The sequence below is a fragment of the Alosa alosa genome, chromosome 6, assembly GCF_017589495.1.
Source record: "Alosa alosa isolate M-15738 ecotype Scorff River chromosome 6, AALO_Geno_1.1, whole genome shotgun sequence".
Classification (NCBI taxonomy): domain Eukaryota; kingdom Metazoa; phylum Chordata; class Actinopteri; order Clupeiformes; family Clupeidae; genus Alosa; species Alosa alosa.
The window spans coordinates 929,038-954,046 of record NC_063194.1 but is presented as its reverse complement, the minus strand read 5'-3'; the positions used below and the strand labels follow the sequence as shown (position 1 = coordinate 954,046).

The following is a 25,009-nucleotide window of genomic DNA, read 5'->3' as shown; positions in this document are numbered from 1 at the left end:
TTCCATTCCATTCCATTCCATTCCATTCCATTCCATTCCATTCCATTCCATTCCATTCCATTCCATTCCATTCCATTCCATTCCATTCCATTCCATTCCATTCCATTCCATTCCATTCCATTCCATTCCATTCCATTCCATTCCATTCCATTCCATTCCATTCCATTCCATTCCATTCCATTCCATTCCATTCCATTCCATTCCATTCCATTCCATTCCATTCCATTCCATTCCATTCCATTCCATTCCATTCCATTCCATTCCATTCCATTCCATTCCATTCCATTCCATTCCATTCCATTCCATTCCATTCCATTCCATTCCATTCCATTCCATTCCATTCCATTCCAATCGAGTTGATTCCATTCCATTCCATTCCATTCCATTCCATTCCATTCCATTCCATTCCATTCCATTCCATTCCTTTCCATTCCATTCCATTCCATTCCATTCCATTCGGGTTCATTCCATTCCATTCCATTCCATTCCATTCCATTCCTTTCCATTCCATTCCATTCGATTTAATTCCATTCCATTCCATTCCATTCCATTCCATTCCATTCCATTCCATTCCATTCCATTCCATTCCATTCCATTCCATTCCATTCCATTCCATTCCATTCCATTCCATTCCATTCCATTCCATTCCATTCCATTCCATTCCATTCCATTCCATTCCATTCCATTCCATTCCATTCCATTCCATTCCATTCCATTCCATTCCATTCCATTCCATTCCATTCCATTCCATTCCATTCCATTCCATTCCATTCCATTCCATTCCATTCCATTCCATTCCATTCCATTCCATTCCATTCCATTCCATTCCATTCCATTCCATTCCATTCCATTCCATTCCATTCCATTCCATTCCATTCCATTCCATTCCATTCCATTCCATTCCATTCCATTCCATTCCATTCCATTCCATTCCATTCCATTCCATTCCATTCCATTCCATTCCATTCCATTCCATTCCATTCCATTCCATTCCATTCCATTCCATTCCATTCCATTCCATTCCATTCCATTCCATTCCATTCCATTCCATTCCATTCCATTCCATTCCATTCCATTCCATTCCATTCCATTCCATTCCATTCCATTCCATTCCATTCCATTCCATTCCATTCCATTCCATTCCATTCCATTCCATTCCATTCCATTCCATTCCATTCCATTCCATTCCATTCCATTCCATTCCATTCCATTCCATTCCATTCCATTCCATTCCATTCCATTCCATTCCATTCCATTCCATTCCATTCCATTCCATTCCATTCCATTCCATTCCATTCCATTCCATTCCATTCCATTCCATTCCATTCCATTCCATTCCATTCCATTCCATTCCATTCCATTCCATTCCATTCCATTCCATTCCATTCCATTCCATTCCATTCCATTCCATTCCATTCCATTCCATTCCATTCCATTCCATTCCATTCCATTCCATTCCATTCCATTCCATTCCATTCCATTCCATTCCATTCCATTCCATTCCATTCCATTCCATTCCATTCCATTCCATTCCATTCCATTCCATTCCATTCCATTCCATTCCATTCCATTCCATTCCATTCCATTCCATTCCATTCCATTCCATTCCATTCCATTCCATTCCATTCCATTCCATTCCATTCCATTCCATTCCATTCCATTCCATTCCATTCCATTCCATTCCATTCCATTCCATTCCATTCCATTCCATTCCATTCCATTCCATTCCATTCCATTCCATTCCATTCCATTCCATTCCATTCCATTCCATTCCATTCCATTCCATTCCATTCCATTCCATTCCATTCCATTCCATTCCATTCCATTCCATTCCATTCCATTCCATTCCATTCCATTCCATTCCATTCCATTCCATTCCATTCCATTCCATTCCATTCCATTCCATTCCATTCCATTCCATTCCATTCCATTCCATTCCATTCCATTCCATTCCATTCCATTCCATTCCATTCCATTCCATTCCATTCCATTCCATTCCATTCCATTCCATTCCATTCCATTCCATTCCATTCCATTCCATTCCATTCCATTCCATTCCATTCCATTCCATTCCATTCCATTCCATTCCATTCCATTCCATTCCATTCCATTCCATTCCATTCCATTCCATTCCATTCCATTCCATTCCATTCCATTCCATTCCATTCCATTCCATTCCATTCCATTCCATTCCATTCCATTCCATTCCATTCCATTCCATTCCATTCCATTCCATTCCATTCCATTCCATTCCATTCCATTCCATTCCATTCCATTCCATTCCATTCCATTCCATTCCATTCCATTCCATTCCATTCCATTCCATTCCATTCCATTCCATTCCATTCCATTCCATTCCATTCCATTCCATTCCATTCCATTCCATTCCATTCCATTCCATTCCATTCCATTCCATTCCATTCCATTCCATTCCATTCCATTCCATTCCATTCCATTCCATTCCATTCCATTCCATTCCATTCCATTCCATTCCATTCCATTCCATTCCATTCCATTCCATTCCATTCCATTCCATTCCATTCCATTCCATTCCATTCCATTCCATTCCATTCCATTCCATTCCATTCCATTCCATTCCATTCCATTCCATTCCATTCCATTCCATTCCATTCCATTCCATTCCATTCCATTCCATTCCATTCCATTCCATTCCATTCCATTCCATTCCATTCCATTCCATTCCATTCCATTCCATTCCATTCCATTCCATTCCATTCCATTCCATTCCATTCCATTCCATTCCATTCCATTCCATTTCATTCCATTCCATTCCATTCCATTCCATTCCATTCCATTCCATTCCATTCCATTCCATTCCATTCCATTACGCGTTCCAACCGTTCCAGCTCTGCCTGGATCTCAGCTTCCTCCTGCAGGCAGGCAGGCAGGCAGGCGCACACACACACACACACACACACACACACACACACACACAGCAGGAATTAGAAACGGTTCAAAGAACGAAAACAAACAGTTTTTGGATGAACGTAACCGAATACGGTTACAAAACCAATTTCACTTGTTTCGGACTGAAAACGCTATTTTCAATTTTAGATAACCAGTTAATAACGGTATTCATCTTTCCGATTAATCTTTCTTTGAATATTATTCAAAAGTTTATAGGCTTGGAGAGTCACCTGCCCACACAGTGTTCCCTAGACCCCTTATAGCAGAGGTAGTCAATGAGTGATCGCTGTCCGAACCGACCCCCCGGACGTGGATCCCCAGGACCGACCCAGACCATAATAGCTCAATTTAGATTTTCAGTCGAGTCAGTGAGTAAAGTTACTAAGCATAAGAGTTCACCGATTCGAAACGAGTGAGAGAGGGAGATCGACGAAAAAAAGGTGGATATCTGCTAGCTTATAAGTAAAGGTATTTTCAAATCATGGATTGCTCAGGAGAAAGCTACAGACAGTGAGTACAGAGCTTTATATAACACGGGTAATACCACGAAAAATTGTTATCCATAACGCCAACCAAATAGGCTACCATGGCATTGTATTTGGCATTATGGATGTGCATTGTTTCGCTCGGTGCCTGGACCGACTCTCATGGTATTCTGAGGCGGGCGATTTTTAAAAGCGCCAATTTGAAGCACCTCTACTAGACAAAGCATATATTTTGAGCAAGCATAGGGTAGGCTAGGCCTACCCATTCACCAGTAAACTGAGACCACAGAATATAAAACATATCTTAAAAATAGCCAAGGCTACTCAGTTTTTCTCCCCAATTACTCTTATCCTGCTTATTCTCCTCATTTGGAATGTTGCTTTTTAGGCTACTTATTTTATTTCACATTAAACCTACAACTAGGATACATACACACACACACACACACACACACACACACACATACAATACATAGCCTATACACACACGTTAAACGTTATGATGCTCCGGACCTTTGCTTGAGGAAATTTTCCGTAACTGGACCTCGCTGAAGGTTAATTGAATACCCCTGCCTTATAGGATGAATTTAGTCGGATTTTATGAATCGGTATCTCCCCTGTATAATATGCTAGACCTACTATCCAACACAATCTAACTGCCTTTTCCAAGTATATAGCCTAAATTCCTGAAATATAACATAGGCTACCAGAGACACTAGGAAAATATCTATAGGCCTGCCATACAGTTGGTAGCGCCACACATAGGTTAGGCCAGCGTTTCTCAAACTGTGGGTCGCAGAGACATGCCAGGTGGGGCGCGAACTGACGTGAAAACAGGAGTTTTTTTATTTATTTTTTTTATCTGTAGCCTAGGCAGCACCCGGTGCGCAATGGATGCACTGTGTTATTCATAGGGAAGCGCTCGTGTCAAGGCAGCTTAGTCCCGACCTGAATGAGATTTTGAACAAGGTTGTGAGAATTATGAATTTCATCCAGACCTGGCCCTTAAAAGCGTGTATGATCCCCGCACTTTGCGAGGAGATGGGAGCTGACCACAGAGCTGTAGCCTACTGTTTCACAGCGAGGCAAGGTGGCTTTCCCGAGGTAAAGTGCTGTCGCGTGTGTTTGAGCTCTGTGTCGCCTCTTCTTGGAGGAAGAGCGCATACGAATCTGCAAGCACGTTCACTAATGAAAATTGGTGATGAAGCTGGCCTATCTTAGCGATATATTTGGAAAGCTCAATGAGTTAAATCTCCAGTTACAAGGCAAAGACAAGCACCTACCTCACCTAGCAGATAAGATTACTGCATTCACCAAAAAACTCGAGGTATGGACAGGCGCCTCGATCACGACAGTATATTAATGCCTTTGAGAATCTGAGTGAAATCGCTGAAACGTCTGATTCGGGAGCCACTCTTGTGATCCCATTTATTAAACAGTAGGCCTACATCACATCCCTGCAAAGTTTATTTCAAAAATATTTCCCAACCAGCAGTGCTCAGTATGACTGGATTATGGATCCATTTAATGCAGCATGATGGTAGGCTATTTCATTGAATATATTGTACAATGCTGTAAAATATTGGCCTGTGCTTGCTAATATGTTGCTGGAAAACAGAAATATGTGTGTTTAACTTAGTGGCACATTATGTATTTATTTATCTGCAGCACCAGCTGATTTTAACTCTGCTGAAGAGGACATAGAACTTGTCGTTATTTCAATAAATGTGACAATTTTAAGCTTGATGCACTTTCTTAGAGCGATGAGGGACAGGTGGGGCTCGAAAATGCCCCCTTGATCAAAGTGGGGAATGAAAGAAAAAGTTTGAGAACCACTGGGTTAGGCTATTACAGGGCTTAATGCAAGGACATTTACTGTGCCTGAAGTCAGGCTATCAGACATTTATTAGGTGGCTAATTGCCTACTTTCAAATCTCGCTCCATGCCTGAACAGTGTTTTAAACAGTTAGCCTTGATATCTAATGTGCTTTGATAATATGCTTTGATTTAAGCTTTAAGGCTGTTGGGCAAAAAAAAGCTTATAGTATTGTGCCACTGGCCATAAATCAATTTGTAAAGGCAATGTCATTTTTAAAGGAACGTTATTAACTGTTCTTCTATAACATTCTAACCGGTTACCATTTAGAGGAGAGTCCTTAGAACACTGGAGCAGGAAAAATACTGGTTTTGCTCAGAACGAACCAAAATGAAAATCATTGTTTTCAGTCCCTGACGCACACATACATTGAAAGGCTGAAATCAGCCCTTTATGTGTACAAAGGAAAGGAGGGAGAGAAGGAGGCATGTACCACGCTGTTACCTTCTTCAGGTGCCCAAGACGCAGCTTAAAGATTTCCTCCTGCTCATGGTATTCCGCTAGTGATAACCTACACAAACAAACAAACAGACAGACACACACACACACACACACACACACAGATGAACTACAGGCAGCTAAGGCACAACTAAGTGCAGCACATATCCATGATGTAGCAAATCGCCTAATGTAAAGTTCTGTCTCTACTAGTCTGTGACATTACAGAACAGACAAGTAATGATGTTGACTTCCTCCTCTGTATGCACCTTCTGCTCATTACTGTTCAGTGGAACTTCCTGGTGTTAGCTAGTGCTAGCAGAGATGGATTCTAGAAAGTGAGGCGCCATTTCTTTTTTTGGCATCAGACTCTGTCGCAGATGCTTGATGAGGATTTCGGTGGGTTATGATTGACCCTCCCCCGCTCCACCCCATGTCAGAATCTAGAGAGAATCAGGAAGCTGCATTGTAAAGCAGAGTGGCGAATCCCAGACAGCTAGAGAGCAGAGGACCTAGTAAAGCCGTGTGCTAGTGAGAGCGGCCGGCGGAGGGCTACACACGTTTCGTTCTCCAGACCGTTGCTCTTGCTCTTGCGCTTGTTGGGCTCCACGCTGGGCGGCGGCGTCTGCGCCATGGAGGGCGGTTTCCTCTTGCCCAGCTGCTTGCGCTGCCGCTCAATGTCCTCGCGCTCAGAGTTGAGGCGCTCCTGCTGCCTGTTACCGTGGAAACACAGAAGGTGCACCATGGGGCGGGTTTATTTAGGTTTAAGGGAAACAGAGAGGAGAGAGAGACACCCATCAAGAATACTGAAGTGTGAGTGAGTGTGTGTGTGTGTTTGTGTACTAAGTTGATGAGATTCCAAAAGACAGAGCCATCAGTCCACTCAGTGAAGGTAGCTTTGTCTCACAGTGATGTGTTGTGTGTATGTGTGTAGGATGATTTACTTGATGAGGTTCTGGAAGGCGTATCCATCTGTCCATTGCTCGGTAAAGGAGGCCCCATGTCTGACGGTGGTGAAGTGACCCAAACGCAGCCGGTCCTGCATGCTCTTCTCCCTACACGCAATTTTCTCCTGCTTAGACTAAACACACACACACAAAGGCTTTACATGCTACTCTTCTCCCTACACGCAATTTTCTCCTGCTTAGACTAAACACACACACACACACAAAGGCTTTACATGCTACTCTTCTACACGCAATCTATTAGATTATAATATTATCTATTATTATTAGCCATAGGGAATTCAAAGAGATGACCGCAAATGCATCAATATGTCTAAAAAGGTTGATATTTATTCAATATCCTTTATAATGGTTGGACTTGTGGAACATTTTAATGATGGTGTTTTACCAGCCAGTTTAGTTGAACTTAATGGATCTTTGGTTGAACTTCAATAAGGTTTAGAGAGGTGATGACTGGTTCACTGGTTATGACTGATAATGATATCTATCTATCTATCTATCTATCTACATCATTATATAAGTATCCAAGGTGTTTAGTCATTTCTCAGCAGGTACATTTAAGTGGAACTTCAGTGAAAAAAAAATGCTAATGCAGTGCTTATTAAATTGACATGGCGTCATTTTCCTAAAGGTAGCCTAAACAATTTTATAATTGGAGTGGTTTGCAACAAACTAGGCTACAAAACATGCCATTTGAATTTCATTGAGGGAGATACGCCTATCTGGCTATGTGGCTCATCTTGTCAGGTGCGGTACCTGACACTTCAGTAAAGCAGCCACTCCTTTAACCCTTAGAACCCTAAGCTGATTTTAGGGCATTTTCACTACCTTTATTCATAAGGATTTATTCTGGTCATTGTAAGTGCCACACACACATATTATATATTGTTTTTTTCAGCAGAGTCTAGGCTATCCAGATCTTTTCATTTCATGTATTAGTACTAGCATTGATTTTATTTAGATTTTTAAAGAATTAAAATATAAAAATCATATTATAAAAATTCTTATATTTTTGACCTGTATCGCACCACAGCAAGCTCATAGCTCTACATGCATTTCATGTGTGTGTAGGGCAGACTGTCCTGAAACGGGCAATATAATTGCCATGTTGGAGGGATACTCTGGGGCTGAGCAATTTACAGAAATATGTGGTGTGTGACTTACGGAAATAAATGCCATTTTTTATTTAGCGTTGAAAAATGACCATTCTGCGCTCCATATCTGTGACACGAACTGATCTGACCTGACTTGACCCAAGTTTGCCTGTTAGCATGTGTGACTATGGTGTATGCACTCATGATGATTCTCAACTTTTACTGCATTGCCATGAACAAAGTAAAGGCAAAAAGGTGTTTCTTTGTTGAACAAATTGGGATGCAACATGAGCCTTGAATTGGATGCCATGCAGGAATTTGCTAGGATCTCAAAACCGGATTATGAACATGTTTTGCCATAGAGAAACACACGATAGTGTTGGATTATAAACATGCACAAAAACAGACAAAAACATGGGGTAAGTCCAGCTATATGAAGTTATTATTTTGCTGTCACTTCCTGTTTTATAACCCAGAAGGATGTATTTGGCATCAAATGATAGCTCTGTGTCTCCTCTTTCATCTAACATAACGGTGGCATATCTATCCGATCACGGTTCCGCTTTTGATAATTACTCCGAGTAATGGGTGTGCAGCGTTGGTTTGTGTACATGGCGTTAATATTTTGCAGTCACTTCGTCTGTTTTATAAGCCAGAAAGATTGATATCCATGGTACCAATGGATAGCCCTGTTTCTCCTCTTTCATCTGATATGCTTGCCATATCTATGCGATCACGGGTTCGTGAGTAATTCAAAAGAGAGTAATGGGTGCGCAGGTGAACGCAGAGAAGTATAGACTGTAAATATGATGCAATTTGATTTAATTTCATGATTTGTTTTTATTTTTATACTTGATCGTACAGACAGTGTGTAGTCTCTTTGGAAAGCCCCAATTCTTCTCTGTCATGCAATAAAGGTTTTATCTCGTTGCGATGAACAGTCGCGGAGCAATGTAAGAGAAGAAAGGGTGTGTTTTTTGACGCACTTTGCGACAATCGGGTTCTAAGGGTTAAGTCTGCCCAACATTAAAGATTGTATCAGCGATCAGGCACAAAAAAGGCCCAAACATAAATTATCAAATTCATCTAATCTTTCATAACGATCCGCTAGCTGTCTGCCATAAGCATGCCGTCAAAAAATCGTGTCTCTGTAGTCAGCCTAGGCTCCGAGATCTGTACACAAAAACAATTGCTACCAACGTGTGGTTGCCAAAGTGTTGGCAACCACTCAAAGGCAAAATAAAGTGTTCCAACCAATAAACGATGAGATGCGCGTTTATGAGAGTTTCAAATGCACGGGAGGGAGGGGAAGGGAGTAGCGAGTTAGCTCTCTGTTTTGTTTGAACATCAACAGATGTGACGTTCAGTCGTAATCGCTGATTGGCGCCTTTAAGCACGATCTGAAGTAAACATACCATTTTGCATGGTCTTCATAGAACTTGGTAATGGCATCAAGGATGTTTTATGCAGGGCATCCTGAAAGTTGAATGATTCCAGAAAAAAACGTCTAGTAATTGAAATCAGTTTGCTTCCGAAATGTAATATAAAGCACAAGCATCGTGCCATATGATCGTGTATCCTGAACTGATAACATGGACATGTTGGTGTTAATTGCTACCATCATTGTCGATTAATAATTTTATTTGTTCAGGGTCGGATTGTGCTCTCTGAATTCGTCTCTCTCAGGATTTATTAGTTTCAGGGAGAATTTGATCGAGTTCCCATGTCTAAGTCTTAATGTCCAAGTTAATGTCCTTAAAAGAACACGCCACCCAAAATCAGTAGTAATATATGTTCTTACCTTAACTTTCACGAGTTGAGTCATACCTCTCCCGCGTCGGTATGTGCACTCAAACGCTCTGGCGCGCGGCGCGAATGTGTTAGCATGTTGCTATGCTAGCGGGCTCTGCCGTAGCCGTAGAGGGAGTAAGATGGCATTAATCAAACACATCTACGTTTTCCCTATTTAAATACAGTTGCACAAGTAGTTGATAAAAATGTGTCAAAAAAAAAAAAAGGTCACACAACATGAAACGTGACGATTTTCCAAGCAAATAAACAGGAGAACTACAATGTGTGGCGCAATAGCACTTGGGAGTACTTCGACCTAGGTAGTAATATTAATTAACACCTAATTGTAGATCCTATCCACCACAGAGTTTAGAATCCATGCTTGATCGACCCCTCAGCCTCCCCCTCCCCTCTGAGCGAGAGAGAGGCACACACACTAGAGATGCGCTCATGGGCTATTATTTCAACCATAACTGCATAGCAAAACTTAATCCATCCATCAGCAAAGTTTTTTGACCAATTTTCAAAACCGCACCCGCCCGCCATCCGCTGTGTTTTAATGTATATGGGATCTTGGCTGCTGGCGTGAGGCTAGAAAGCTCTTGCCTGTTCTTTCTAGAAAGACTGATCCAATGCAGCAAATATATTGAAAGGCTAAAGTCCTACATTGGCTATGTTGTAGCCTATGGGAGTCACCCCGTCATGCCAGTGCGTAAAGTAAAATGTGAATGACTATATATGACCTATAGGCCCGACGGTAATTGTAAAGCAATTTACAAAAGATTCACTGAACAAAAATGCTGATGTGGTACATGAAAATTTAGCTAAAAAGTGGAGAATGCAATGCAATCAAGCATTTTGGACGACGTGGAGAGACAAGCCGGCAGCAGATTAAATGCTCGAGAGAGAAAAAGATGCTGTTTTAAAAGGACGTGCAGACCGAAGCTGCAGCAAACAGGTGATATTTAGACATTTATTTCACAAAATCCAAGACTAAGAACAGACAGACTATGTAACTGGACACATTGAGGCCAAACAATTAGGTGTTAATTAATATTACTACCTAGGTCGAAGTACTCCCAAGTGCTATTGCGCCACACATTGTAGTTCTCCTGTTTATTCGCTTGGAAAATCGTCACGTTTCATGTTGTGTGACCTTACACATTTTTATCAACTACTTGTGCAACTGTATTTAAGTAGGGAAACGTGGATGTGTTTGATTAATGCCATCTTACTCCCTCTACGGCTACGGCAGAGCCCGCTAGCATAGCAACATGCTAACACATTCGCGCCGCGCGCCAGAGCGTTTGAGTGCACATACCGACGCGGGAGAGGTATGACTCAACTCGTGAAAGTTAAGGTAAGAACATATATTACTACTGATTTTGGGTGGCGTGTTCCTTTAAGACCAAGTTTTCCCACGAGCGAACTCTCCTTTCGCTTTTGCCTCCAAGCAGAATTTGCAGATCACGCCACTCCTTTCGTAAATATGTCTGAAAGTTTTTTTCCTACCTGGACCATCTTTTGTGTCAGATTGGAGTATTTCATCTAGCCACTCATGTTTAAACGTTAGGCAGACCTTTTCTGGGGCATCTGCTCTGCCTTTCACCATGGTAGCCTACTACATAACTGGAGCAGGGCCCGCCTAGAGTAGCTTAAAGGATACTTTATATGTAAACATTCTAACTTAGGCTACATCCGGCTTGGTTCTCAGACATGGTTTAAATGTTTATTACCTAGCCTACGCCGTTGATGCTCAGATTTTTAACCCCTGAAAAAAAAAAAACTTTTGTGCGGTCTGAAAAATGTGCACGGTCTGATAAATCTATTGCGCGGCCACTTTGACTGGTCTGCGCGGCCGCACGCAGCTTAGAGGGAACATTGCTCTGTGGTAAGATCAGTTTATCTTACACACACACACTCACCTTCTCTATGAGAAGTTTCTTGCTCATGGTTACACACTTGTTGAGCCTCTCCTTGTAGCGCTCAAGCATCTTCTGCTGTTCATCAATCTGCCTGCGCAGATCACAATTCACCTGCACACACACCATCAACATTAATCTTTCCATACACATTGTGCATAAACACACAAAAACACATAATGCAAGATGTAACACTGTGCGTCTGTAATTAAGTGTTAATTGTGTTTGTGTGTGTGCATGAGTTTACCTGCAGTAGGTCATCCATTGTTTGTGTTTGTTTGTTTATGCATCTGCGTGTGTGTATGTGTGTGTTTATACCTGTGTTTGTTTATGTACGTGTATGTGTGTTACCCGCAGCAGTGGGCTATACTATGAATCTCGATTAGTGGGTTAGCGAGGTATGTTGCGCTCAAAGCCAGGGTATGCTATGACACGAAAGTGGCTATGTTTTAGCGTCGCCGTATCACCATGGTGTCTTATGCTGTCAACCAAACCTGATTGGGAGCAGGGGGGTATTCCATCAACCTCCTGGCTTGCCTGGGCCCCGGCAAACCTGGCTTATTTCGATAAGTCTCGCTAATTTTAGTGAGAATTCCGTTCCATTAATGAGGTTAACGTGAAGCCCAGCTTGGTAACCATGGGAATTTATGCCACAGAACTAACCTGCTCCGTAGCAGGTTAACTTTCAAGCTAAATTAAGCTGTGTTGCAAAAAATACCAATCATTCGGAAAACGAGTCCAAAAAGATGGTTCCGTCAACCTGTGCTGTCGTCACCTGTAGCTAGGGTTGCTAAATTCCGGGAATTTTCAAAGTTGGAAACTTTCCATAGGAATTAACGGGAATATATGGGAATTAACAGGAATAAACAGGAATTAATGGGAATAAACTGGGAATTTTTAATATGGCAAGTTAGTCTATAACAGGGAACTTAAATGTAGTGGACAAAACCCCATCTTGAGAGCATAATATTAGTTAAAACAACCTGATTTAATGCAATTTCAGTCGAATTTCTACCCTGCACATCAGTCAATCACATACACACAGCAATCAGCATAGGCTAGACATAAAGGAAACCTATGGTGCGTTCATGTGCATGGGAAAAAAAAGGTTCCAACCAATCGGATTTTGTTGTTGAGTGGTGTGGTGTATCTTGGGCAGTTCAGTGTTGCTAGTTTAGCACACAGTAAACAATAGGCAGAGAATGGGATTCCCGCTAGCAAATACGAACATTCAAATCATATTGCTTTTTACGAAACAAAATGTTAATGTTTATATATGAAACAGTTTGAATGAATTACCCAAAATTCCCAGTTAATTCCCGTAAATTCCAATTAATTCCCATAATTTCCTTTAATTCCATTAAAGTTTCCAATTTGGAATATTTCCAAAATTCCCCATCTTAACTTCCCATGGTAAGTTTCCGGAAAGTTTCCGGAAATTTACCGGAAATTTTCTGCCCCTTTGCAATCTTACCTGTAGCCTACAACTTCAAAAATAGAAGTAGGCCTATAGAAATGTTTTTTTCCGACAGTGCACCAAGCATGGATTTACACATTCACTAGCTCCAAAGAATGTATGAAGATAATGCGATTAAAATTGTTTGAACTTCACATGCGTGTGGTTCTAGAAATTGTGCTACTCTGTATCACTTGCGTTCGGTGGTGGTGTAACGTGCAGCGAAACGGCATAGGAAAGGAATTCCATTTTTGCGTGTTCGCAGGTTCGCTTTCCATACGAAGTATTAAGGCTACATTGTTTATCACCTTGATAATGGCATTTTTAGTTATAATCTTTGATGAAAGACATATGTCTACTGCTGATAAAGGGTCATGCACATTTGGTAGGCTGTTCAGTGACCGCTTTGCCAGTGGGGCTATATTATATCTGATGCAACCCAAAGGATAATTATTCTGTAGCCTAGGCAGCTAATAATTAAAACTGCTTCATGTGTCAACGATTGTTCATGAATATCAAATCAACTGTGTGCTACACAGATTAAATACTAGGCATAAATTGAATTGAAAGCCATTGCATTTCAGATAACTTTATTTCAAACACTTTGGGACTTATGGGAGACAATAGGCTATTATGTTGATACAAATTTATTTTATGACCACCTAAACCTAGACAATAATTTGGAGTGAACTCTTTTAATATAAGAACGTAGGCTATAGATAGTTTTGAATATATGCCAAAGATGTTTAAGTTTATACCATTTATTCATTCACTCGTTTTGTTCAAGACTGTATGTGTTCAAGAGTGAAGCCTATAAAACTCGCAATTGATTTCAAACCATTAGCATTGCTGTTTTAAATGTATGCTTTCATTATTCTCCAATTTCTGTAGGCAATCTATTTTTTTCTCTCGATGTTAAATTTGATGACTTTCGATGAAAATCCTGTAGATGGCGCTTACCTATCAAACAGAAATAGTCTAGTATTGTCTTAATTTTACGACATATATCGTCTTTTTGTCAATCTACTGTTTTGGTCTACTTTTCTACCTCGTGCACGAGCAGAGATGAAGCTGAACTAAACCTTGCTTGAATAAACAAGACCAAGATGCCGCTAACTTGAGTTAATGGAGCCCCAAGTGAAAGTCTACGCTAGTTCAAGCCAGGCTATTTCTGTTAAGCGCCGCCTTTATTAGCAAGGTTGATGGAATACCCCCCAGGTTATGTGCTAAGTTATAGCTCAAATCGTGTAAAACTACCGCCCACTGACCAATCAATTATCTTGAAAAACGAAGTTCTCACGTGTAGGATTCTGCCATATATCTTACAGGTGGAGCTCCGCCTCTACAAACATTTTGGATCTCGAATACGCTTTAATAGTGTTGTGCGTGCAAATATCCCACTATGGACGTGCATACCATACAACAACTGATGACAATCGATTTTTTTTATTTATAGGCTAGACACTAAAAATGACCGTAGTGTAGATTGCGCTATCGCTCATAAATGCGGAAGTAATTGTTTTTTAATATAGGCGGTCTAGTGCGTCTCCACGTTTCACGATTGGCCAACATAATCCCAACACCGAGAACGCACACAGATCTGAGCTGAAAGCCTAGTTTGACAAATAGATCACATAACTGCTATCATAGTACCACTTAACTTATACCCCTGAGTCAAGGCTTTGTGTAGCCTCGATATGTCTAGATAACCTAGATATGTGTGTGTGTTTATATGTGTGTTTGTTTATGCGTGTGATTGTTTATGCGTGCGTGTGTGTGTGTGTGTTACCCGTAGTAGGTCATCTATTCTGCCCTCCTTCTTCTCCAGGTCGGAGCTCTTGTTGTTCTCCAGCGCCGTCAGCTTCTCCAAGGTCAGCTCCGACTGCAAGGTCACACAGGGGTCAGGGGTGAGAGGTCAAAGGGCAGGTGATGGGAAGACCAGAGAATGTCTAATAAGGGGAGAACTGCCACTCTCGGAAAACTTCCGGTTTCTGAACTGGTTGCAGTTCCTCCTGTGGTTCCACATGAGGGCGCTCGTCCACGAGTGCAGAATGCATGGAGGACTATGGAGCTGTACCCCTCAAAATCCACTTTTCTCAGGTTATACTTTTTTTTCAAGTAATTTGAATATTGTATTCGTAAGGGGAGGCAAAGAAAATACACTTGGTTGAGTATTATATTTTTTAAAGTCACTTAATTGTTCTAAAAGCCTTTCAAAGCGTGTCAATGGCGTCATTCATTAGCACAATGCTAGCGTGTTATGGGCAACAACGACCCAACCTGTAAGAAATCAAAAGGACATAAGTACTCGTTCATTTAACTTTTGACCTATAACCCATGTTGAAGTTATACAAACTACAATCAAATCTGAGATTTGTCAACGACAATCAGGTGAAAGAGACAAATTTAGCCGTCTAGCTCCATTGACTCCCATTCATTCTGCACTCAAGGCGATCGCCCCCAGTGGAACTCTGGTGGAACTGCAACCAAAATTGGGTACAATGGGACTTAATACGGAGTGGCCAGGCTCTCCGTAGACGGGCTCTGGGAAGACTCAGGCTCCTAATATCAGGTGGGGGTGGTAAAGAGGAAGGCGGGTGGAGTGAGCGTGTGTATATGGTGAAGAGGAGGTATGGGTGGAGTGTGTGTGTGTGTATGGTGAAGAGGAAGGCGGGTGGAGTGTGTGTGTGTATATGGTGAAGAGGAGGTATGGGTGGAGTGAGTGTGTGTGTGTGTATGGTGAAGAGGAGGTATGGGTGGAGTGAGCGTGTGTGTGTATATGGTGAAGAGGAGGTATGGGTGGAGTGAGCGTGTGTGTATATGGTGAAGAGGAGGTATGGGTGGAGTGAGCGTGTGTGTGTGTATGGTGAAGAGGAGGTATGGGTGGAGTGAGCGTGTGTGTGTATGGTGAAGAGGAGGTATGGGTGAATGGGTCGCACACCTGACAGGCCTTGTGTAGCAGAGGTCTGTTGAAGCTGCTGGACACCTCCATGCTCAGAGAGCACGTGGAGGACGGGCTACCCTGCTGTACCTGCACAAAGAGGGAATGATACAGAATGCGTATGCTATACCTCATATCATAGAGGGAGAATGATACAGAATGCGTATGCTATACCTCATATCATAGAGGGAGAATGATACAGAATCATTATGCTATACCTCATATCATAGAGGGAGAATGATACAGAATGCGTATGCTATACCTCATATCATAGAGGGAGAATGATACAGAATGCGTATGCTATACCTCATATCATAGAGGGAGAATGATACAGAATGCGTATGCTATACCTCATATCATAGAGGGAGAATGATACAGAGTGCGTATGCTATTCCTCATATCATAGAGGGAGAATGATACAGAGTGCGTATGCTATACCTCATATCATAGAGGGAGAATGCTGTGTTAGTACAGAGGAGGATATCAAAACTACCGGTGAGTCGTAGTCGGGAAACTTTGATATATGTATGTGTGTGTACACTAGTGTGTGTACAGGTGTGCTTGGAGGTGTGTGTGTGTGTTTTTATGGCCACGTGTGTCCACTCACCGGTAGTGGTGGGTTAGAGAGCGAGTGTTGCGGAGAGGAGCGCACCAGAGGAGGGACACCCCGAGCAGGACTGGTGCCCGGACCGCCAGCACCCGCAAACTACACACACACACACACACACCTACACACGCCAAGACACACACAATAATGCAGCATACACCAATACACACACGCTACAAGACACGCTGTTAATACCTCATATCATAGAGGAGAATGATACAGAATCATTATGCTATACCTCATATCATAGAGGAGAATGATACAGAATGCGATGCTATACCTCATATCATAGAGGAGAATGATACAGAATCATTATGCTATACCTCATATCATAGAGGAGAATGATACAGAATGCGATGCTATACCTCATATCATAGAGGAGAATGATACAGAATGCGATGCTATACCTCATATCATAGAGGGAGAATGATACAGAATGCGATGCTATACCTCATATCATAGAGGGAGAATGATACAGAATGCGATGCTATACCTCATATCATAGAGGAGAATGATACAGAATGCGATGCTATACCTCATATCATAGAGGGAGAATGATACAGAATGCGATGCTATACCTCATATCATAGAGGGAGAATGATACAGAATGCGATGCTATACCTCATATCATAGAGGGAGAATGATACAGAATGCGATGCTATACCTCATATCATAGAGGAGAATGATACAGAATGCGTATGCTATACCTCATATCATAGAGGAGAATGATACAGAATAGAGGGAGAATGATACAGAATGCGATGCTATACCTCATCATGAGGAGAATGATACAGAATGCGTATGCTATACCTCATATCATAGAGGGAGAATGATACAGAATGATACAGATGCTATAACCTCACATCATAGAGGAGAATGATACAGAATGCACTATAACCTCATATCATAGAGGGAGAATGATACAGAATGCGATGCTATACCTCATATCATAGAGGGAGGAGAATGATATACAGAATGCGATGCTATAAATTTCATATCATAGAGGAGAATGATACAGAATGCGGTGATGCTATAACTCTATATCATAGAGGGAGAATGATACAGAATGCGATGCTATACCATATCATAGAGGGAGAATGATACAGAGGCGTATGCTGGCCCTCATATCATAGAGGGAGAATGATACAGAGTGTGATGCTATACCCTCATCATAGAGGGAGAATGCTGTGTTAGCACAGAGGAGGATATCAAACCACCGGGTGAGTCGTGAAGTCGGAAACTTTGATATATGTATGTGTGTGTACACTAGTGTGTGTACAGGTGTGCTTTGAGGTGTGTGTGTGTTTTTTATGGCCACGCAGTCCACTCTCACCGTAGTGGTGGGTTAGAGAGCGAAGTGCTATGGAGAGGAGCGCACCAGAGGAGGGACACCCCGAGCAGGACTGGTGCCCGGACCGCCAGCACCCGCAAACTACACACACACACACACAACACACGAATCACACACCACGCTACAACACACACACACGCCAGCCGCACGCCGCCAACACACGCCAGCACACACGACACCGCGCACACACAGCAGACCAGTCCAGAATGGAGAAAGAGGAGGACAAAGAGGAAACAGCAGCACAGAGCAGAGGAGTGAGAGAGGGACACCAGGAGGATGCAGAAACAGACAAAATAGACAGAGAGTGAGAGAGACTGGCAGTACTGGAAATGCCACAAACACAAAGCAACATTAACGCCTAAAGGTCACACTGAACGTGTGATTAACTAATAGAAAGGAGAGAGAGAGAGAGAGAGAAAGAAAGAGAAAGAAAGAAAAAGAGAGAGAGAGAGCGCGAGAGAGAGAGAGAGAGAGAGAGAGAGAGAGAGAGAGAGAGAGAGAGAGAGAGAGAGAGAGAGAGAGAGAGAGAGAGAGAGAGAGAGAGAGAGAAAAGAGTGTATGCATGCATGTGTCTCTAGATACAGCAGATTATGGCTGCTCACTCACCTCAAAATAGTCACTGATCTTGAGTCCTCTGCCCTTCCCTACAAAAGCCAGAGAGGCTGTTAAAGCACCATCATACAGAACCGCAGAGAACCCAGAGCCGAGAGATGAGAACGTGAGAACCCAGCACACGCTTCACACAACTTATTGGCCACGATAACAATAATAATAATAATAATAATAATAATAATAATAATAATAATAATAACTAGACTGCATTTCCGGCAGGAACTGCGAAAGTGTGCTTGCCCTGGTCCGGTCACCAACGTGAGCAGGCAGTGGCATACACTATGGCTTGATCCAAGCATTCTAACCGTGCCTTTCAGTGTTGGAGCAGTGGCAATATCTCAAAAGCTCTAGGAGAGGGCTCTTCAACTATTGGCTTGCGGGGTGAATGCGGTTTGTTGGATTTTACCTGTGGCCTGCCTTCGAATTTAGCTTCTATGACTAAGATCAAATCAATAAAATAAAACGACAGCAGTGATTGGCTGCAAAAATAAATAATGTCACGCGTCTTGCGCCTCTCAAACTGGGCTATCAGGTAACCTACAGAGAAATTGAAATTATGAAATATGACCAACGCATTAAAATGCTGCTTGTTTATCAGGATACTTTTTCACTGATTTATTTTAAAAAAATATGAGCTATGTGAGTGTGAATGTAATATTCTATCCCCTAATTCTGTTTTACTGGTTTAATTGACAAATAATCTATATGGATTTGCTCTATAAAGACCTTATGTCTGTTTGGGATTGTTTTGAGAGCCTATTGATGTATCTCAGATGTATCTCAGAATAAAGGAATACTTCATATTACTCTAAAACACCGTCTGTAAATTAACTGTATACTACTGTCTACATTGCACTATATTTCTTGACCTGTCTCTGTATATTTCATCACCTTTCTATACTTTGCATCACATTGCATGCATATGCATCACAGCTAAGATCTTTGGTTGCTATGAAGGCCAGTCGTTCTAAATGTATGGTTGCTATGGCAAAAAGCCAGTTCTATCTCTGCCGTTGTCAAGCGGGCATATCGTAGAATTCTGATTAGCCTTATCTTATTTGAAACATCTCTATTTAATAATCATAATAATAAAAATAATAATGATAATATTAATATGTTTTATTTGTATAGCACCTTTCATACACAGAATGCAGCTCAAAGTGCTTTGCATTTGGAGAATTGCTTTACAATTATATCACGATACAAAGATGCCGCAATACTAAATTTATTGCACAGGTTCATCTACGTTCATCTGCATTTCACAACTGAATTGAAACAGTGTACAATGTGCATCGAGGTTCAGCTAAGCGGATGAGCGCGTTTAGAATACGACTTGGATTTAATGTTGTGAGAGAGGGAGGGAGGGAAAGAACGGGGTGGTGCTGCAGGAGCACTTGGCCATACCTCCATCATAGGGCTCTCCTTTCCTTTTCCTAACCCTCTGTTCACTGCTCTTCTTCTCTGGAGTCTGCAGGCAGACACACACACACACACACACACACACACACACAGTGTATATCAGCATCATTGAAATAAAGAGTTCTTTACTGATTACATTATCTTAGACAATGTGTATGTGTGTGTGTTTCTGTGTGTATGGGCGGGTGGGTTTAACTGTATGTGTAGTACTATAGTACTTACCTCAAGTTCCTTGTCACTCAATGACCCCACACTGCACAGGCTTTGGTTTGAAGACTCATTTGGCCCCTGGTTGGATACAAACACGCACACACACACACACACACACATTACAGAGTGTACCACACACACACACTCACATCTTCTCACGTCATTTCACTCAGCATCTCAGCCAGTGATTTCAGCTTTACAGTACAAATGTTAAAGCACCAATGTTGGAAGAGGAAGAGCAGCACTAAGGTGCACACTGGAAACACACACAGGTCTCATGCCAAAGGGTTACCTCACTACCCATGGTCACGCACAACTCACTACTGTATATGTGTGTGTGTGTGTGTGCTTAGTGTAATGCTATTTCAATTGAATTACAATACGATCTAAGGCATCATGAAATGCCTTCAGCGTAACTTTTCATTTACTGTGCGTAAGGGATAACGGTGTCCTGTTATACGGAATTAATGGACGAGATGGAGGCAAAGAACTTGTCAAAGTTTCCTCTGCCGAGTTCATTAATTCCTTATAACAGGACACCTCAAAGGTGGTTATACGGCCACAATCATGCCACAATCATGCACGCAAAGGAAACAAGTGGTTCTGTTTGAAAAGAAGCCGACTTATTCAGTTTGTTGTACAACTTTCTTTGGCGCAAACAGTGATAGCGGTGGACAGTTAGCTTGTTTACAGTTGATTCCATTGTTGCGAAGCCTGCTTCCAGCCTCAACCGTCGTCTTACTATGGTTGTTAGTTACCGCATTGAAGCATTGATATGGAACGGTGATTAAACTTTTTTTACCAGACCAAATGCACTCTTTAATAGTAGGCTTTTTTTTATGTGTGGACCATGTTTCAATTTTGAGCTCCCACACATTTTAAGTGGTGGATCATATGTCAGTTTAGTTTATTAACGTCAAAAAACATTTGACACAGGAAAAGTATTTTGAAAAGCAATCAGCAATAGTGTCAGTGAATTTTAGGCTTGCAATACCAACAGGCTTACAGTACAAAAAATTAAAGGCACTCTAAGCGATGTTGGGCAAACTGGACCAGGTTGTTTTTGTTGCCATTTTTGGAGCCTGGGCTGTCCACAGAGACCGCGTTTTTTACAGTGTATTCAGTGCACATAAACCTAGCAAATGGTGAGGTGATGTTTGCTGTATGTGACAAAAAATGTTTTAGTTTAGAAACCGCGTAGCATAGCTTAGAGCGCCTTTAACTGAACCATGATTTCCAAACGGAGGCACACACCGAACCGTGATTTTGGTGTACCGTTACATCCCTACGATTCCGTAATTAATCTGCAGACCTGAATCTTTATTGAGCAAGACACAGTGAATGTGGATGGGTAAGCTCTAGCAAGACCCAAACTTTGGAACAGACGGGTCCTGATCTTGTACGCATACGTGCTGGCATTGGCTGATGTCTTGGCACACACACACACGATGGTAAGCTGAGGCTCTGATGGTACTGGTTCTGACGGGCCTCACCTTGGCTACACCGACCCCTGTGAACCGAGCCTCCAGCAGCTCCTGACGGCGTGGGTCAAGGCTGTGCAGCTCCTCCATCATGCCTGCTCAGAGTGCCCGTTGCACCTGAGTAGGAAGAGACAGGCAGAGAGGCAGACATGGATTAGATAGACACACAGACAGACAGGTCCAAACACAGAGGTACTGGTCAGGAAGACATTACACATATGCACTTTCTGTTTTCTGGCACAACCAACCAGTTCTCAAAGCCAACAATATACAATAGAATTTTTAAATACTAGAACCTGAACCATAACCACAAAGCCTAAAGTAGCCTATACAACATTCAATGACAGAAATGTCTTCTATTTATGTTTTTTCATAGGGAATGCCATATCTTGAAAATGACACACCAAACATAATTAGAGAATTTTGCAGATAGGTGTGAAGAAAATATGCATGCACGGACATAAGTCTAGAACTAAAGTCTCTAAACGTTAAGTTACCTGTTGATAACTGATAACTTACTAGCGATACATCTCACACTGCCAGTAGTGTCACAAACTAACATAGTTAGTGTCACAAACTAACATAGTTTGTGACAAGACATGATGTAACGTAGATATATGTGTTGGGACTGGAGTACGTAGATTCATACAAAATACATGAGGTACTTCTCTTGACAAGCTGACTACCAAGTTTCCAATGTGATGTTAATTTACGGGCTAGCTAAGGGTAGAAGCTACAGACGTTGCTAACTGAAAACTGAAAAGTAGCATTTATGTTAGCTAGCTAAAAACAACGCGCCAATATTGGAATGTCAGATACAAACATCTACATGTAATAAAATGTAAACAAATGTTTACATAACAGGAAAATGTACTTTGAAGTTGTTTACCCAAATGAGCACGCCTTTCAAAGGCTTTAGCTAGCGTGCTACAGGTTTTGCCAAATACCTAGAGTGGGTTCATAAACACTTTCTATCCAGCTAACTAGCTGAATTTGTATAACATCAGTGATAGCTAACGTTAGTTATTCACCAAGGTAACGTTAGCTAATGCTAGTTAGCCTGCAAGTAAACATCGCAACAACGTGAACACTATTTTTTATAATCTAAAGGATTATTGGAAATATGATACATTTTCTGGAACATATCTTCAATAACCTACACAGTTTACTTGTTCGCTAATCTCACCATATTCCCACGGTTAAAAATAATGATTTAAAAGTCTAGTGGTGGTGGGTTGATTGGCTAGTGTAAGAGCTAACGTTAATGGTTAACTCATTTTGGGTAACGTTAGCTTCTAATGTTTGAGAAGCCATCAGATTTACTAACGCTTACAGAGTCCCACAACATTTGTCACAACTTCAGACTGTATATACTAAACAAAAAGTTAGAGTTGTGTCTTGAAGTGTATAGAAATAACTGGAATACATTTAGCGACCATAGTTAGGTAGTGGAGTGGTGTGCTAATTTTACTAGGCTAGCTAGCATATTTAGCTCGCTATTGTGATATCATTAGCTGCTAGCAGCTGCAAAAGAACAAGTTTTGTCGCTACCTGCAACGTTGTTGTTTTTTTCACGGGGCTCCGTTGGTTCTTTACTCCAAAAATGATTTACTGATGAGCCAGTGCCTTGTGAACACCACGTTTTCGTCTATATGCAGTGACACATCTAACTTGTTAGGACAAATGTGACCATTGGCAGGCGTTCCCTTTCTTCTCTGAACTGCTAGTTGAAGATGGTGAAATGTTATTGCAGGCCGTGATCCTCGGGGTTTCCCTCATCCGCCGAGGTGTACCCCGGCCGAGGACAACCACAGCAACGTTACTCCCCTTTTTTCTGCTACTGAAGGGCCCCTGATTTTTCGTTTACGCAGTCATTTTCAGGCTTTGTTAAAAAGCTTTCTCCTTTGGTGTCGCCTTAGGGAAGAGTGGTTAATCTTCAGACGGCCGCTTTTTTTCTTTTCTTAGTTTTAGATATTCTCAATAGATATTTAGCTAACTAGCTAGTGATAGACAGAATGAGTCGAGCTGTAGGGGTTCCCAGGCAAGGTTCAAGTAGCTCAAGGGCCAGGCAAAATAATGACCCTGAATAAATGTATGACCCTGACCTGAACGAATTGTATCTTTTCCATGATCATCTTTCACACCCCAAACTAGACACTGCCAGATCCCAAACATGGACACCTCTAAAACCGAGAAAGACCTTTTATTTCCAAATGTGATATGGTGAAATGTGAGATGCATGTTCACCATCTAAAATAGGCCTAACTGATACCAAATACTCAGTTGAAAATGGTCTCTGCCGGATTAGCGATTGTATTCTGCCCCATGCCAACCCACTCTGCCCCATGCCAACCCACATTCAGACATAGTTTCTGGATACATCAGCCTTGATCAGCTACATTCTTTTTGGATCATTGTGTGTTTTAATTTCTATATTTGAATAATTATCAACAATTTATAGTTTATTTGCTGTCTCCAAGCTTACTATTTGAATATTTTATATTCTGTAATTACCCTGCACTGTGTATTTGATTCAGTGTGTCCCAGTAAAAAGGGGTCTAGTGATGCCCCTGTGTGGAAAGTTTGGAAATCAGAAATATGTTAATAGAATAGACGATAATTTATTGACAACATGGCATTTGCATGTCATTCTGGTGAGAAATTGGCATTACTTTTGAGAGATAAACTATTATTTTGAACATTGTGTGCTTCGTTATTTGTTTAAAGGTTATCAGCAATTGCAGGCCCAAAAATGGCCCAAACAAAAATGATCACATTGATCTAATCTTTCCGATAAACAATCCGCTAGCTGCCCGCCCAATAAGCAGGTCCGTAAAAAAAACGTCTCTCTAGGCAGCCTAGACTCTGAGATCTGCACACAAAAACAATTGCTAACAACAAGTGCTGCCAACCACTCAAAGGCAAAAAAAGAGTTCCAATCAATAACCCACGAGATGCGCGTTCAGGAGTTTCAATTGCACGGGAGGGAGTAGCGAGCTATAGCTCTCTGTTTTGTTTGAACGTCAACAGAAATGATGTTACCCCGCCATCGCTGATACAACCTTTAATCTCTTTCTTCGAACTGTTCTGGGAATTGCACTCTCTGTTTGAAAAAATATTTGAGAAACTTACCAAAGAGACTATAGATAGATAGATGGATAGATTGAGAGATAGAGAGAGAGATAGCATCAATGTTGAAATAATGAAGATGCACCATTCATTTCAATGTGAATCTGATCTGGCTCGTGGACATAGTGTCAGTTCTCTGTAGGAATTTTGGTGGATCAACAATAATTTCACAGCTGGAATTTCATATGTTTTTATTGTTGTAATGTGTGCTTCCTTTTGTATGCTGTATGTCATAGAATGGCAAGAGTTCCTTTGTGGTTAATAAAGCATCTATCTATCTATCTATCTATCTATCTATCGTCTG

General features: G+C 41.5%; 1 protein-coding gene across 1 annotated transcript in view; it reads right to left on the bottom strand.

Annotated features, from left to right (window-relative positions):
- The window catches only part of LOC125295541 (serine/threonine-protein kinase tousled-like 2), a 28,556-nt gene extending 4,900 nt beyond the window's left edge, over positions 1 to 23,656 (bottom strand). Inside the window, exons 1-13 of the mRNA XM_048244854.1 lie at positions 23,128 to 23,656; positions 21,589 to 21,693; positions 20,108 to 20,173; positions 19,871 to 19,934; positions 18,461 to 18,498; positions 16,504 to 16,602; positions 15,897 to 15,986; positions 14,745 to 14,837; positions 11,503 to 11,613; positions 6,672 to 6,808; positions 6,288 to 6,440; positions 5,734 to 5,800; positions 2,850 to 2,891 (exon numbers count right to left, since the gene is read on the bottom strand). Of these exons, the coding sequence (XP_048100811.1) occupies positions 2,850 to 2,891; positions 5,734 to 5,800; positions 6,288 to 6,440; positions 6,672 to 6,808; positions 11,503 to 11,613; positions 14,745 to 14,837; positions 15,897 to 15,986; positions 16,504 to 16,602; positions 18,461 to 18,498; positions 19,871 to 19,934; positions 20,108 to 20,173; positions 21,589 to 21,669 (1,041 nt within the window). The 5' untranslated portion in view covers positions 21,670 to 21,693; positions 23,128 to 23,656. The remainder of the gene's footprint in view (positions 1 to 2,849; positions 2,892 to 5,733; positions 5,801 to 6,287; positions 6,441 to 6,671; positions 6,809 to 11,502; positions 11,614 to 14,744; positions 14,838 to 15,896; positions 15,987 to 16,503; positions 16,603 to 18,460; positions 18,499 to 19,870; positions 19,935 to 20,107; positions 20,174 to 21,588; positions 21,694 to 23,127) is intronic.
- Positions 23,657 to 25,009: the final 1,353 nt, after the last annotated feature.